Genomic DNA, 14,195 nt, shown 5'->3' with positions numbered 1-14,195 from the left:
TTACATTAAAATGTTAAAATTGTATACAATTTTTCTAATTGGGTTCACATCTACCATTGTATGTTCTCATTTATCATATGTCATTACATATTAACAAACAATGACTATAGTAGAGATAAAGTGGAGAGTGCAATATCTGGTGAGGCTCTGCATGAAAACCAATCAGCTTCCAGGTTTTATGTCAAAGCCTAATCTAAAAACCAGACCTTAGAAGCTAATTGGTTACCATGCACAGCTGCACCAGATTTTGCACCCTCCAGTTTTAGTAAATCCACCCCATCGAGCACTACCCACTAACTAGGATACGACTTTCAAATAACATTATTAAACCTGCGTCAAATTAAAGTTATAAAATTATATACATTTATATATAAAATAAAATTTTCATTAGCTGATATTTAAAGTGGCAGTAAACTCCCATGCATGATTTTTACTTATACAGTGCCTTGAAAAAGTTTTCACACCCCTTGAAATTTTCCACAATTTGTCATGTTACAACCAAAAACGTAAATGTATTTTATTGGGATTTTATGTGATAGACCAACACAATGTGGCACATAATTGTGAAGTGGAAGGAAAATGATAAAAAAAATTTACGAATATCTGAAAAGTGTGGCGTGCATTTGTATTCAGCCCCCTCTGAGTCAATACTTTGTAGAACCACCTTACGCTGCAATTACAGCTGCAAGTCTTTTTGGTTTCTTGCAAAATGCAAATGGGACTTCTTTTGGCTTTCTTTCAACAATGGCTTTCTTGTTGCCACTCTTCCATAAAGGCCAGATTTGTGGAGTGCACAACTAATAGTTGTCCTGTGGACAGATTCTGCCACCTGAGCTGTGGATCTCTGCAGTTCCTCCAGAGTTACCATGGGCCGCTTGGCTGCTTCTCTAATAAATGCTCTGCTTGCCCGGCCTTTCAGTTTAGGTGGATGGCCATGTCTTGGTAGGTTTGCAGTTGTGCCATACTCTTTCCATTTTCGGATGATGGATTGAACAGTGCTCTGAGATGTTCAAAACTTGGGATATTTTTTTTATAACTTAACCCCGCTTTATACTTCTCCACAACTTTATCCCTGACCTGTCTGGTGTGTTCCTTGGCTTTCAGGATACTGTTTGTTCACTAAGGTTCTCCAACAAACCTCTGCGGGCTTCATACTGCGAGTAAATTACACACAGGTGGACTCTATTTACTAATTAGGTGACTTCTGAAGGCAATTGCGTCCACTAGATTTTAATTAGTGGTATCAGAGTAAAGGGGACTGAATATAAAATGCATGCCACATTTTTTAGATATCTATTTGTAAAAAAATTGGAAAACCATTTATCATTTTCCTTGCACTTCACTACAATTATGTGCCACTTTATGTTGGTCTATCACATAAAATCCCCAAAAATACATTTAAGTTTTTGGATGTAACATGACAAAATGTGGAAAATGTCAGACATCATCGCGTTTCTGGCCACTCACACAGCCGGAGTCCGCGCACCTGGAAGGAAGACCGGGTGAAGATGAAAGTGCCTTCAGCGGTGACAACCTGCCTCTGGAAGGCTTCATTTTCAGGTAAGTTTTACATAATGTGTTAGTATGCAATGCATTGCTCATCAGGTTTAAGCAAAAAAAAAAATAAAAAATACCCAGCGGTTTACTACCGCTTTAAAAGCAGGGGGGGAAAAAATCAATACTTTTTTAATGGACAGTCAGTTTATCGCATGGGCTTCATGGACAGCTTTGTCTAGCTTTTTTTGAAGTATACATAAATTTCTGGGCAGATGGCAACTTTGTGTGAAAGAAACATTCCAATAATGTACACCTCCTTCCCTAATTCTTTCTACAGAAGTAGCCAAACTAAAGGAGTGTTTGGCTGTGTCAAACCTCTGACTGCAGCAAGAAGTGTGACACTGAAGCCTCGTTCACACAGATTTACCTAAACATACACCTGTGTGAGTGCCGTGTTTGCCCGCTCAGGATGCACAGCTGTTCCGTGCATCCGCATGCAAGCAGTCCCATTCATGTCAAATGGGACAGCTTCATGGACACAGCCACTGCTCCAAAATTGATATCAGTGTGGGTGCGGGACTTTAAGAGGGACCTCACGATAACAAAATAAAAAGGGCACAGTGTTGACAGAAGCCACTTACTATTGACTGACTCACTACCTCTGCTGGAAGTCTGTTCCAAGCATCAACTACCCTTTCAGTAAAATAATAATTTCTAAGATTACTTTTGAACTTTCCGCCAGTGCTAGTTTGATGTCATGTCACCTTGGTTTCATATTGAAAATACTGTCCCCTTGATGTATTTAAAGGTGTCAGTCATGTCTCCCCTTTCCCTTCTTTCCTCTAAATAGTACATATTCTGTTCCTGAAGTCGCTCCTGATCCGTTTTCCATATTCTGAGTTCTATATTCCATATTTTGAGTTCCATATTCTGAATTCCATGTTCCATTTTCAGAGTTTCACTGTCCATGTTCTGAGTTTCATGTTCCATAGTACGAATTCCAAGATCCACGTTTGATCTTATGAGTTTCATGTTTTCATGTTCCGAATTCCAAATTCCAAGTTATATGTTCCCTTTGCAAGTTGCACTTTGCAAGAGAATTACCCTATAGCTTAGTGCATGAGGTGGAGCTCTGCAGACTGCCATCATCCAATCATATGCATGCAAAAATGCTCATTTTTTATTTTCCTTAATTATTTTTCCTTAATTATTTTCAAAGTGCAACTTTCTTGCAAAGTGAATATCCTACTTGCCTTTAGTAAATCAACCCCAAAACAACAGCTAGTGCCTTTTTGAAAGTTTTCTGTTGTAGATAGTGAAAGCACTCTGAAAGGTAACCTTTAAAAAGAGGAGTAAAGCTATTACCAAGCCCCCACTTTTATATTGCCGAAAATGTCAAGTCATTTGTAAGCATTAAAAAGGGATGCTATAGGTAAGCTGAATCGCAGGCTGTTATCTCTTCCCATAAATCAGTCAAATTACTTGTCAACCTGCTGCAATCTATATTGCAAAACAGATAAAAAATTCAACAGCCTAAGTGAGACTCCCTGGTTATATCTCAGTAGATATGTTCCAGCCAGTGAAGTACGGTAGATATGTTCTGGCAAACTCTATAGATATGTACTGGCCAGCTAATTACATATGTTTTGTTTAGCTCCATTGATATGTACCGGCTAGCTTAGTAGATATGCTCTGGCCATATAATTAGATATATTCTGGCTAGCTCAGTTGATTTGTTCCAGTTAGCCCAGGAGATAAGTTCTGGCCAAAACTGTAGATATGTTCTGGCCAGCTCAGTAGATATGTTCTGGCTAGCTCCGTAAAGTTGTTCCAGCCAGCTCACTAGACATGTTCTGGCCAGCTAATTAGAAATGTTCTGGCCAGCTCAGTATATAATTTGTTCCATCTAGCTCAGTAGATTTGGTCTGGCAGCTCAGTAGATATGTTCTGGCCATCTTAGCACATATGTTATAGCCAGCTAATTAGGTATATTCTGGCTAGCTCAGTAGATTTGTTCCAGCCAGCTCAGTAGATATGTTCCGGCCAGCTCAGTGGATATGTTCTTGCTAGTTCAGTAGATATATTTGGACTCAGTAGATATGTTCTGGCCAGGTATTTAGATATGTTCCAGCCAGCTCAGTACATATAGCTCAGTAGAAATGTTCTGGCTAACTCAGCAGATACGAAGGGTCTCCAAAAAGTTTCCGCACTTCTATATATAACTTAGTTTAAAAAAGCGTGGAACACCAAATTCTGAAAAACTTGCGCATGCTGGAGACACTTTGCAGAAACAGCAGAATACACTAAGCTTCTAAAAAATTAAATCCTTAACCACTGCTGAGGGTCTGACCCACGCTAAAAGAGAGAGTCTAGATGCATGAGCTCTACCCTTGGGCCCCATCGACTACGCATGCAGCCTCTCACAAACGTAATTACTGTGCCAGATCGAACACAATACGACGGGTCCCATACCCACAGAACACCCCCATTATAACTTATACCAAGCTGCACCCCTTCCCTCCAAATCGGTGGAAACTAAACGTGCCCAGACAGACTCAAGACTGCTACATCATCCCCAGGTTTCGGCCCGTCCCCTCCCCAAGATGGAGCGGGCGAGGCTATATAACTTGTGACAGATTTGAGACACTCACGTAAGTATGTTATCAGCCTTTACCAAGCCAGCCAGTGTCCTAAATTAAGCCTGTTATATCCCATGTTTTACAGCCTAACTACTGCTCATTCTCGTAAGGGAAAATAGGTCTGTATCAATTTGACTGCAACATCTTTTATGCATGTACTCCGTGAATTCATCATAAATTTCTCTGGAATCAAACTGGGTTTACGTATTTTTCCTACGCTGTCATATAGACTCACTGGATGACTCTTTTTAATCTGATTCTGTACTGCATATCAGTCATTGTCTGTTGTTTGTGTTTTTTGTTAAAACTCAATAAAACTTTTGAAACAAAAAAAGTGTGGAAACTTTTTGAAGAAGCCTTGTATGTTTTGCCCAGCTCAGTAGATATGTTCTGCCCAGCTCAGTAGATATGTTCTGCCCAGCTCAGTAGATATGGCCTAGCCAGCTAGTTAGATATGTTCTGGCTATCTAAGTAGATATGTTTTGTCCAGCCCAGTAGATATGTTCTGCCCAGCTCAGTAGATATGTTCTGGCCAGCCCAGTAGATATGTTCTGGCCAGCTCAGTAGATATGTTCTGGCCAGTTCAATAGATATGTTCTAGCCTGTTCAGAAGATATGTCTTCTGGATCAACTATAGGTATAGGGTTCTGTATTTCTTATCTTTTTGGTCTGGTTGACCTATATAGGTTTGCATCTTTTCAACCTACTGTATGTAACTTTGTCACATGCTTGTTCTGGGCAAATATTAAGGCCAGAGACAAGCAGATAACTAACATTTTTAGAAAAAGGTAGTTGATGACATCCCCTGTATTTCTCTGAAGTTGTGTTTCCTTTAAGCATCTGTATTGTGTTGCAAAGCCTATGACGACACACAGGGTTAAGTGCAGTCAACCAAACCACTTCCTATATTATACTGTACAGAGAGAGTTCCTCTGCTCAAGTCTCTACCAACATAGGGCTGTGGACGACTAATTGTATTGTTCATTGAGAGTTTTTAATTAACACTTAAATACAGTAATTTTCAGTAGCTACTTCAAATACTTTAAATTGTTGAATGTATTCTATAGGGCAATCAGCAAAGTGCAATAATTCATTAGAGGAGGATCAGAAATAACGTATCCTTAATATGACGAATACAGTGAATGCGGTGGCTATTATGGGTTAATACAGCTATTTACAAATCCTCATTGTTCCTTGCAATGCCATAATCAATAAGCCTATATCTTTGGTGAATGGCTGCATGCCTGAGCCTCCTAGTGACTGCATCACCCGATGAACACAAATACTGACATCAGGCTGAGCCATTCAGCAATGACATCCTCCATGATGGAACACACCCCCCAACTGACCGTTTTCACCCCACCGCCCACCAGAAGGAAACACAGCTGAAATAGCAGTGCCTCTTACAGCATTTGATTATTTCAGATCTAGCCTCATGTGTCATATTATGTATTTAGAAATACAGCGGTGTTGCCTCTTGCCAATGTTTATTGCACAGAAAATACTATCTACACAATCCTATACAAAGTTCTTTTTAACTTTTAATGATCTTTCTGAAAATGCAAAGAAATCTTCACTCCTACTACATTGTTACTGTACTATTCAATCTATACTCAAGTGTCATGGTGTAGAAACTATTAGAACACGGATGAGTGCAAATGATATAAACACAAAGCATGCTCAGTGTCCATCAATATACAATACAGATTGTAGTAATTAGCCTTACTATGAAGCTCAGCACAGTTGCTGAATACAGTGAGCTCATTATGTTCGGTATCAGTAAACAATACCGCGTGTTCTGTATCAGTAAACAATACCGCATGCTGATTATCAGTGTGTAGATACAAAGCATCAATAGGAAGCCTACTATAAAGGCAGTGTTCATTCTTAGTGCATTGACCAAATATGGACTCATACAGAGGCTGACCAGCAGTCATATATACTCAGACTGAGGGCCACAACATTGTTCTGTACTCATGATAATGGAAAATGTACAGGGATTTACTGACTGCCATAAATTATATTATACTATGCAAAACAATGTCATAGAGCAGCCTTTCTCAATCAGGGTGCCTTCTGGGTCTTTCAGGGATGCCTTGGCAACATGTCTAAAAATTGCCCCAAATTGCTTAAAAACGGGCAAGCGAGTAGACCAAGCCTGTGTTTTTGTCACACGAAGCCACAGGTTTTATTGTGCAGAATCACAACCTTGGGCACTGTCTGGGACAGCCACTGGTATCCCAACAACTGAGGATGTCATTTGGTTTATAAGGAGTACGCCGGTGCCTGAATCCTTGTTTGTCCCTTCCCGGCCTCTCTCCATCAGAATTGGCTCACATTAGCTCACTGAGCCCCCGGTTCCCACTGCCGTGACTTGTCATGCGATTTGACAGTTCAAAGTCAAATGACAGGTCGCGCCCCATTACCGGCGATGGAACCGTTCTAATCGGTGCGACTTAGAAAAAAGTTCCTGCACTACTTTTGGTGCAACTTCAATACGACTTGCATTGACTTCTGTTAAAGTAGTTGTATGCAAGTCACGATGAAGTCAGGAAGGGATTTCGGATATAAAGTCGCACAGGAGTCGCGACAGTGTGAACCCAGGCTAAGGGATAGAAATTGAGGCAGAAGGGAAACCCTGGAATACTAGTCAGTACCAGTGTGCCAAGGTGTATTTTCTTTGTAAGAATAAATCACCTCTAATGCTGGGTGTCCTTCTTGAGTGGATGTTGCTGTGTTATGTAAAACTATTAGTTTAGGTTTTTACATTTTAAAATGGGGTGCCTCAATAATTTTAAAGGGTGCCTTGACTGAAAAAAGGTTGGGAAGCACTGTCATAGAGATCCAATGTTTTCATACAATGCTTACGCAAACACATCATAAAAAGGATATTATTATACCAAATAATAAAAAATGGACAAAGTAAATAACAATGATGAAGTGCGACATCCTATAGCAGGGGTGTCAACCTCAATTTCATTGCGAGTCACATCTGCATTATGGTTGTCCTCAATCGGCCGGATGTTTCTGTAAGACTAGATGTCCAGAACACCCCCCTTACATCAGGTTTTAAGAGCACCCCACCATCAGAAGACAATAGTCCCCCACCTCCCTCGTATTGCATGTGCTGCTGCCGGGAAGAAGCTGGGAAGGAGCTGGGAAGCAGAAAGTGTAGGGTCTGGAGGAGGACCAGAAGAGGGCTGGAGTCAGCTGCCAGAGTCTGCTGATTGCTGAGATAAGGGGACACGGAGACGAGGAGCTATAACTGCACAGAGAGGTGCAGGATCTGTAGGGGAAGTTCTGTCCTTCTCTCTGCTGCTGACTGCTGAGCCAGAGGGGTGACAGAGACAAGCCTCTCTGCGGCTGCATTAAGAAGTGCAGTATCTGGCGGAGGAGTTCTGTCCTCCTTCCTACTGTCGACTGATGAGACGAGGTGGGGCAGAGATGAGGGGGTTCCGCAGCTGCAGGAGAGGTGTGAGGACCGCATGAAATGGCCTGGCGGGCCGGATTCGGCCCGCAGGCCTTGTGTTTGACACATGTGGCCTATATAGCAACCAATCCAATTACTATAGTGAAGTTATTACAGCACTGTAGTCAGATTATATGTGGTCAGTTGCTCCTGGTTATAGCACCTTGCAAAGCACCACTGCTTTTAGCATTGCTTATTTGAACTAACATGTTTCCATGTTTCTATGTGGATTTGTTTTTGAAAGTGCGTGCTTTGGTGTTAGCAAAGTTACCATTGGTCCACATTATTTAATGAATTTGGACCTGTAGCAGGCACATGCACTGATAAATGATATGCACATGCTTTTTTCAAGTCAAAGACTCACCAGGTAGTGAAGGAAGGACAAGGATGACAGCCCTGGAGTATTTAAAACAAGGTCATTTCTATTTCCAGCACAGTACAGAGCAATCAAACTTAATCAATCACTGCACTTTGCGGGGCCAAATGTGCTCAGGCCTCCTAGTGTTCTGTGCGCTGTTTTTCTGCACTAAGGCTGGATTCACACCTATGCATTTTTAGTGCTTTTTGCATTTTGCAGATTTGCACTGCATTCCATGTAACATGGTTTTCTATGGAACATGTTCTGTAGTGCAAATCTGCAAAATGCAAAAAGCACTAAAAATGCATAGGTGTGAATCCAGCCTAAAAATGCATGCACAGTGTTTTCCATGTATTCCAATGGCTCTAGTTCACACCAGTGCAGTCAGTCTCCGGTCAGTTTCCGATGCAGGAAAAAAAAAGTAGAGCATGCTGCATTTTTTCTGCACAGAACTGTACTGGAACCTAGAAAATTGTATCAAAGATGCACTGGAACTGCATGTGGTGTGAACTGTAAGCAAAAACTGATCCAGAAAGTATGAGTGCATTTTTGTGGTGTGAACTGGCCCTAAAAATGCATGCACAATGTATTCCAATGGCTTTAGTTCACACCAGTGCAGTCAGTTTCAGTCAGTTTCCGATGCAGAAACTGACCGGAAACTGGAACTGGCTGCACTTGTGTGAACTAGAGCCATTGGAATACATGGAAAACACTGTGCATGCATTTTTAGTGCAGAAAAAAAGCCCACGGAACTGCATCTGGTGTGAACTGGCCCTAACACAAGATGACCAGCGGAAATATGGTTTCATAAATCTGTCCAAAATGTGGCCAAATCAGATGATTACCACCTGTCATCTGTTGTTATTGAAGAAGGTAGACGGGTGATCTTTTCTCCGCGTTAATAAATACATCCAATATACAGGGTTACTCAAATCCCAGGAGAGTAGCCAATAAGCCGAAAAAGATCAACTAGCCTTTGTTAAAGTCTTATCTTTTTTTGTGAATTGAAACCACATAAAACTAACTAGTAATTCCTAGATGGTCCTAACTCCTGAACTCTGCATGAACATATCCACCACTTGTTATGTGAATACATCATCCCATTGATAATATAGCATCAGCCATTATTTATTAACATATCATTAAAGATCCTTCCTATGTAGTATTTTGGTTACATATGTACATACACCATCCCATTTATAATATAGCAATGGCCATTATTTATTAACATATAATTGAAGATCCTTCCTATGTAGTATTTTGGTTACATCATCCCATTTATAATATAGCATCGGCCATTATTTATTAACATTTAATTGAAGACACTTCCTATGTAGTATGTTGGTTACATATGTACATACATCGCCCCATTGATATTATCGCACTAGCTATTATTTATTAACATATAATTAAAGATCCTTCCTATGTAGTATGTTGGTTACATATGTACATACATCGCCCCATTGATATTATCACACCAGCTATTATTTATTAACATATAATTGAAGATCCTTCCTATGTAGTATGTTGGTTACATATGTACATACATCGCCCCATTGATAATATCACACCAGCCATTATTTAGACGTTCCTACTTAGTATGTATACTTAGATATGCATATTTAATAGAGTTCAAGTGTAGCTTGATGATTCTCCTCTGTTTCTGAATGTCATTCCTAATGATGTAAAAAGGCCTGCTACATAAAATAACACAACTGAAATGTTTTTGAATTCTGACAACTTACTTATATCTATATATCGCTGAGTTGGGATTCCAAAGGTATTTTATTTGTTTCACAAGAGATAACAGAAAAAACAATAGGCTTCCAATGCATTTTGGGAGCCAATAAAACAACCCAGAATGAGTTACTAGCCTATGGTTTTCCCTTTTGTCCCTTGCAGAATAAATAAAACACCTCGGACTCTCAACAATGTGTGTGTTTTTATGCTCCTTCTGGGTCAGCTATATATAAGGGGTTATTTACTAAAACTGGAGAGTGCAAAATTTGGTGCAACTTTGCATAGAAACCAATCAGCTTCCAGGTTTTATTGCCAAAGCTTAATTGAACAAGCTGAAGCTAGAAGCTGATTGGATACCATGTACAACTGCACCAGATTCTGAGTGCTCCAGCTTTAGTAAATCCCCCCCATAGACTTTTTCAGATTGGGTATTCCCGGAGGGAACCCCACTTTGTTAGCAAGCTGCCAAAATCTTAAAGTAAGCCCTGTTTATCTGCTATCCAAAGACCTGGATCCAGCGCCTCACTTGTAGCTCTACTAATGTATCAGATGATTACATTGTAGTATATTGTTAGATTGTTTCATCACATATATGTGTAAAGTATGATGTTAGTGAATTACTTTAAGAAGGTTGACATGGCGCACTGACCTGAGACATCTGAGGTCGTAGGTTGATCTCCTTCAGGTTGACGGAGCTGGGCTGCAGGTTCTTGAGCAGTTGACATAGTAGCACCCCATCTCGGAGGGTCTGGGCCAGGTCGAAGACCTGCGCCGTGTCCCAGGTCACCCTGTGGTTGGGAGGTAGCACTTTACATCGGATCAGCCACTGGGCACACTGTCTCCAAGGCTCCATGATGGCAAGTGCAAAGAGTAAAAGTGCTAGTGCAATACTAGAATACTGGAGGATGAATGAACAAGTTTTGGGCTCCCAGCAAACGATCGCTGGTCTATAGTGAGATGGGGCGGACCTGACTTCAGGACAGCATCAAAGTTCAGCTTTGTAGACAATCAGCCTTCCTGAGAATAAATGAAGAGTGCAGTCCATGGATGGAAGGAAGGACAGACATGATCAGAGTGATTGGAGGTGTAGGATCCTTGGGGTAGGGTCACTCACCTCTCCTATGGTGACAATGTCCAGTGTCATCTTCAGCTGAGATCATGGTGCTAGAAGGACAGGAGACTCCAGCAGATCACACAGCAGCCTCCTGATAGGTGCACAGTGCTGAGGACAGCCTGGCAGGGTTATGTAGTGCTGTCCTGAGGATGGGGTGCTGTACACATGGCCACACAGCTGTCAGATCTCTACAACCTCCTCCTGAGCCCTCCGATCTCCCCGCTTCCATCCAGCGTGTCCCCGGCTCTGCTGACACTTTCTCAGTCTCCTCTTTTACTTTATCTCCTTCCCTTTGTATCCTGCCTGCTCCATGCCCCCCTCTCCGATCTCCGGTGATCCCCCTTCTATCACCCCGTCTCCGATCTCTGGATCTCCTGCTATCCCCCCCTCGCCTCTATCCAGCTCTGCCCAGGGCTGCAGCCCCAAAATTGGCGCATGCGCGGCTCGGCGTGCTGCTGGATGTGCCACTACCTGTCATTGCATAGTGTGCTATGAGAGGGGGAGGGGGGAGGAGGAAGAGGATGATGATGGCCACAGATATGTACGTCGTGGTGTCACCACCAGCAGAAAGACTTGACATTGTCCTCTGGAAGGAATGGAGGCTGTGCCATCTCACTGGAGGAAGTGACCTTCTGGGGAGACAACATCTCTTTATTTCTCTTAGCATGTCATTATTCTTCACATAGAATCCATCCACATCCACTACTTAATGGTCCTGCAGTCTACTTTTCAGGAAATTGTTCCTTAGACCCCTTTCACACTGACGGTAACGATAAAGCAATGCTCGTTTTAGCGGCGCTGTGCGGATGGGAGCGGGGGCGCTTTTAACCCCAAAGAAGGGGTTAAACGCGGCGCTGCCCATTGATTTCAATGGCGGGGGCGTTGTAGGAGCGCTGTGTACACCGATCCCCCACCACCCCAAAGATGCCGCTTGCAGGACTTTTTTTCCAAAAGCTCTCAGGCTTTTATACTGGGGGGGCGTGAGAGGCACTTTACAGGCGCTATTTTGAGTGCTATAACACCTGTAAATCACCTTCAGTGTGAAATGGTCTTATTGTGTTTTCTGCCTCCTTGTAACATCCTCTGTGAGCTCCTGAACCCATCACTTTTATTTGTCTAGAACATGCAGTGCCCATTGGTTGTGGGCTTCTGTGCCAGGCCATATTAACCACTTGCTTACTGGGCATTTAAACCCCCCTCCTGCCCAGACCAATTTTCAGCTTTTAGCGCTGTCACTCTTTGAACGACAATTGCGCGGTTATACAACACTGTACCCAAATGAGATTTTTATAATTTTTTTCCCACAAATAGAGCTTTCTTTTGGTGGTATTTGATCACCTCTGGGTTTTTTATTTTTTGTTAAAAAAAAATACAAAACTGTTTTATATTTTGTTATTAAATTTTGCAAACTGGTTATTTTTCCCCTTCATTGATGTATGCTGATGAGGCTGCACTGATGGGCACCGATAGGCTGCATTGATGGGCACTAAGGCGGCACTGATGGGGTGGCACTGGTGGCCACTGATAGGTAGCATTTGTGGGCACTGAGAGGTGGCACTAATGGGTGGCACTGATGGGTGGCACTGAAGGGCACTAATAGGTGGCTCTGATAGGTAGCATTGATAGCTGGCACTGATAGGTGGCAGTGATGGGCACTGATGGATGGCAGTGATGGGCACTGATCGACACTGGTAGGTGACACTGATAGGCAGCACTGCTAGGTGGCACTGATTGGAACCACTGGTGGGCATTGATAGGTGGCACTCATGGGCATTGATAGGTGGCACTGTTATGCACTGGTGGGCACTGATTCGTGGCACTGTCAGGCAGCACTAGTGGGCACAGATGAGATGGCTGTGCATCTTCCTCTTCGGGACCGATGTCCCTTGCACAGAAGTCGGTGATCATCTTTTTTTTCTCCTCGTAAAAAAATTATTACAGATCTTCTGTTTACATCACATGATCAGCTGTCATTGGCTGACAGCTGATCACGTGGTAAGGGGCTGGGACCCGAGTATCATTGACTCGGTGATCACAGCACGCGCCGCATGCAAAGTGAAGGACGTCTATTGACCGCCTCCCGGTAAAGTAGGTCCGCGCTGTAGCCATCATTCGGCTATAGCACGGATCTGAAGGGGTTAAGCATCATGGGCCCCTGGGCAAAGTAATGCACTAGGGGGCCCCTACCAGCCTGCATCAAGTGTGTGTTCATATACATCAGGTTCCCCCATCACAATGTCCCCTTACACCAGTTGCCCCCCTCCATCACAGTGTTCCATTACATCAGGTGTCCCCATAACAGTGCCCCCTTACATCAGTTGCCCCCCCATCACAGTGTCCCATTATATCAGGTGCCCCCATCACAGTGTCCCCATACATCAGGTGTCCCCATCACAGTACCCCCTTACATCAGATGTCCCCATAACAGTGCCCCCTTACACCAGTTGCCCCCCATCACAGTGTCCCCATACATCAGGTGTCCCCATCACAGCACCCCCCTTACATCAGGTGCCCCCCATCACAGCACCCCCCATACGTCAGGTGTCCCCATCACAGTACCCCCTTACATCAGGTGTCCACATAACAATGCCCCTCTACATCTGACAAGAGTGACATTTACTCCTGTCAAAGAAGAGCGGCATGAGTGGCCAAATCGCCACTGCAGCTCCTCAACCCCCCTCCTTTACTGGGCCCTGATCATGGGCCCCCAATGCACCTGGGCCCCTGGGCAGTGCCCATTCATTAAGATGGCCCTGGTTATGTGCATGCTACAAATCTCATAGCCTATAGTCTATAGTTCATCTCACTCAGGAACAAGCAAGAGAAGGTGGCTACAATCCTACATACAGTGGGAAAAACAGTATCTGTCAAAGGAGATTAAATTGAACCAAATTAAATATTGCCCCTATAAAGGTATGGAATATCTATCCTCTTTTAAAAATGTGAAGATTTGGAGGAGGAGCAATAGAAGGGACTTTTTTAGTTTAAAGTGGTTCTAAAGTCAAAATGTTTTTACCTTAAAGCGGACCTTCAGTCATTTGTTCATCTTTCCATCAATTAAATCTTCTGCCCTTGTTCTTTTAACGATGGATAGTAAAACATTTTTTTTTCTGCCAGTAAAGGTCAGAGCAGGTAAGTATAACACCTTTTTTTTTTTAACCCAAATTTTATCTTTTCGTGTCACTTTAAGAATTAATTCTTGAATAGATTTATTTTCTTTTTAAACCCGAGTTTCGTGTCATTGTAAAAACAGTAAGCAGAAAAATCCAACTTCAATTAAAGTGACAAGTCTGGTTTTAAAAAAAATTATTTTCATGCTTGTATTCTTAAAGAGGAAGTAAAGCCTCTTAAAAAAGGCAAAGGCATTAAGATGTAGTA

The 14,195-nt window shown here is 42.5% G+C and overlaps 1 protein-coding gene across 1 annotated transcript in view; it reads right to left on the bottom strand.

Annotated features, from left to right (window-relative positions):
* Positions 1-11,374, bottom strand: part of VAV3 (vav guanine nucleotide exchange factor 3) — a 370,216-nt gene extending 358,842 nt beyond the window's left edge. Inside the window, exon 1 of the mRNA XM_073592989.1 lies at positions 10,353-11,374. Within this exon, the coding sequence (XP_073449090.1) occupies positions 10,353-10,556 (204 nt within the window). The 5' untranslated portion in view covers positions 10,557-11,374. The remainder of the gene's footprint in view (positions 1-10,352) is intronic.
* Between the last annotated feature and the right edge of the window lie 2,821 nt (positions 11,375-14,195).

The sequence above is a fragment of the Aquarana catesbeiana genome, linkage group LG07 (genome assembly GCF_042186555.1).
Source record: "Aquarana catesbeiana isolate 2022-GZ linkage group LG07, ASM4218655v1, whole genome shotgun sequence".
Taxonomy (NCBI): domain Eukaryota; kingdom Metazoa; phylum Chordata; class Amphibia; order Anura; family Ranidae; genus Aquarana; species Aquarana catesbeiana.
The sequence above is the reverse complement of the archived record's forward strand: the minus strand, read 5'-3'. Positions and strand labels throughout refer to the sequence as shown.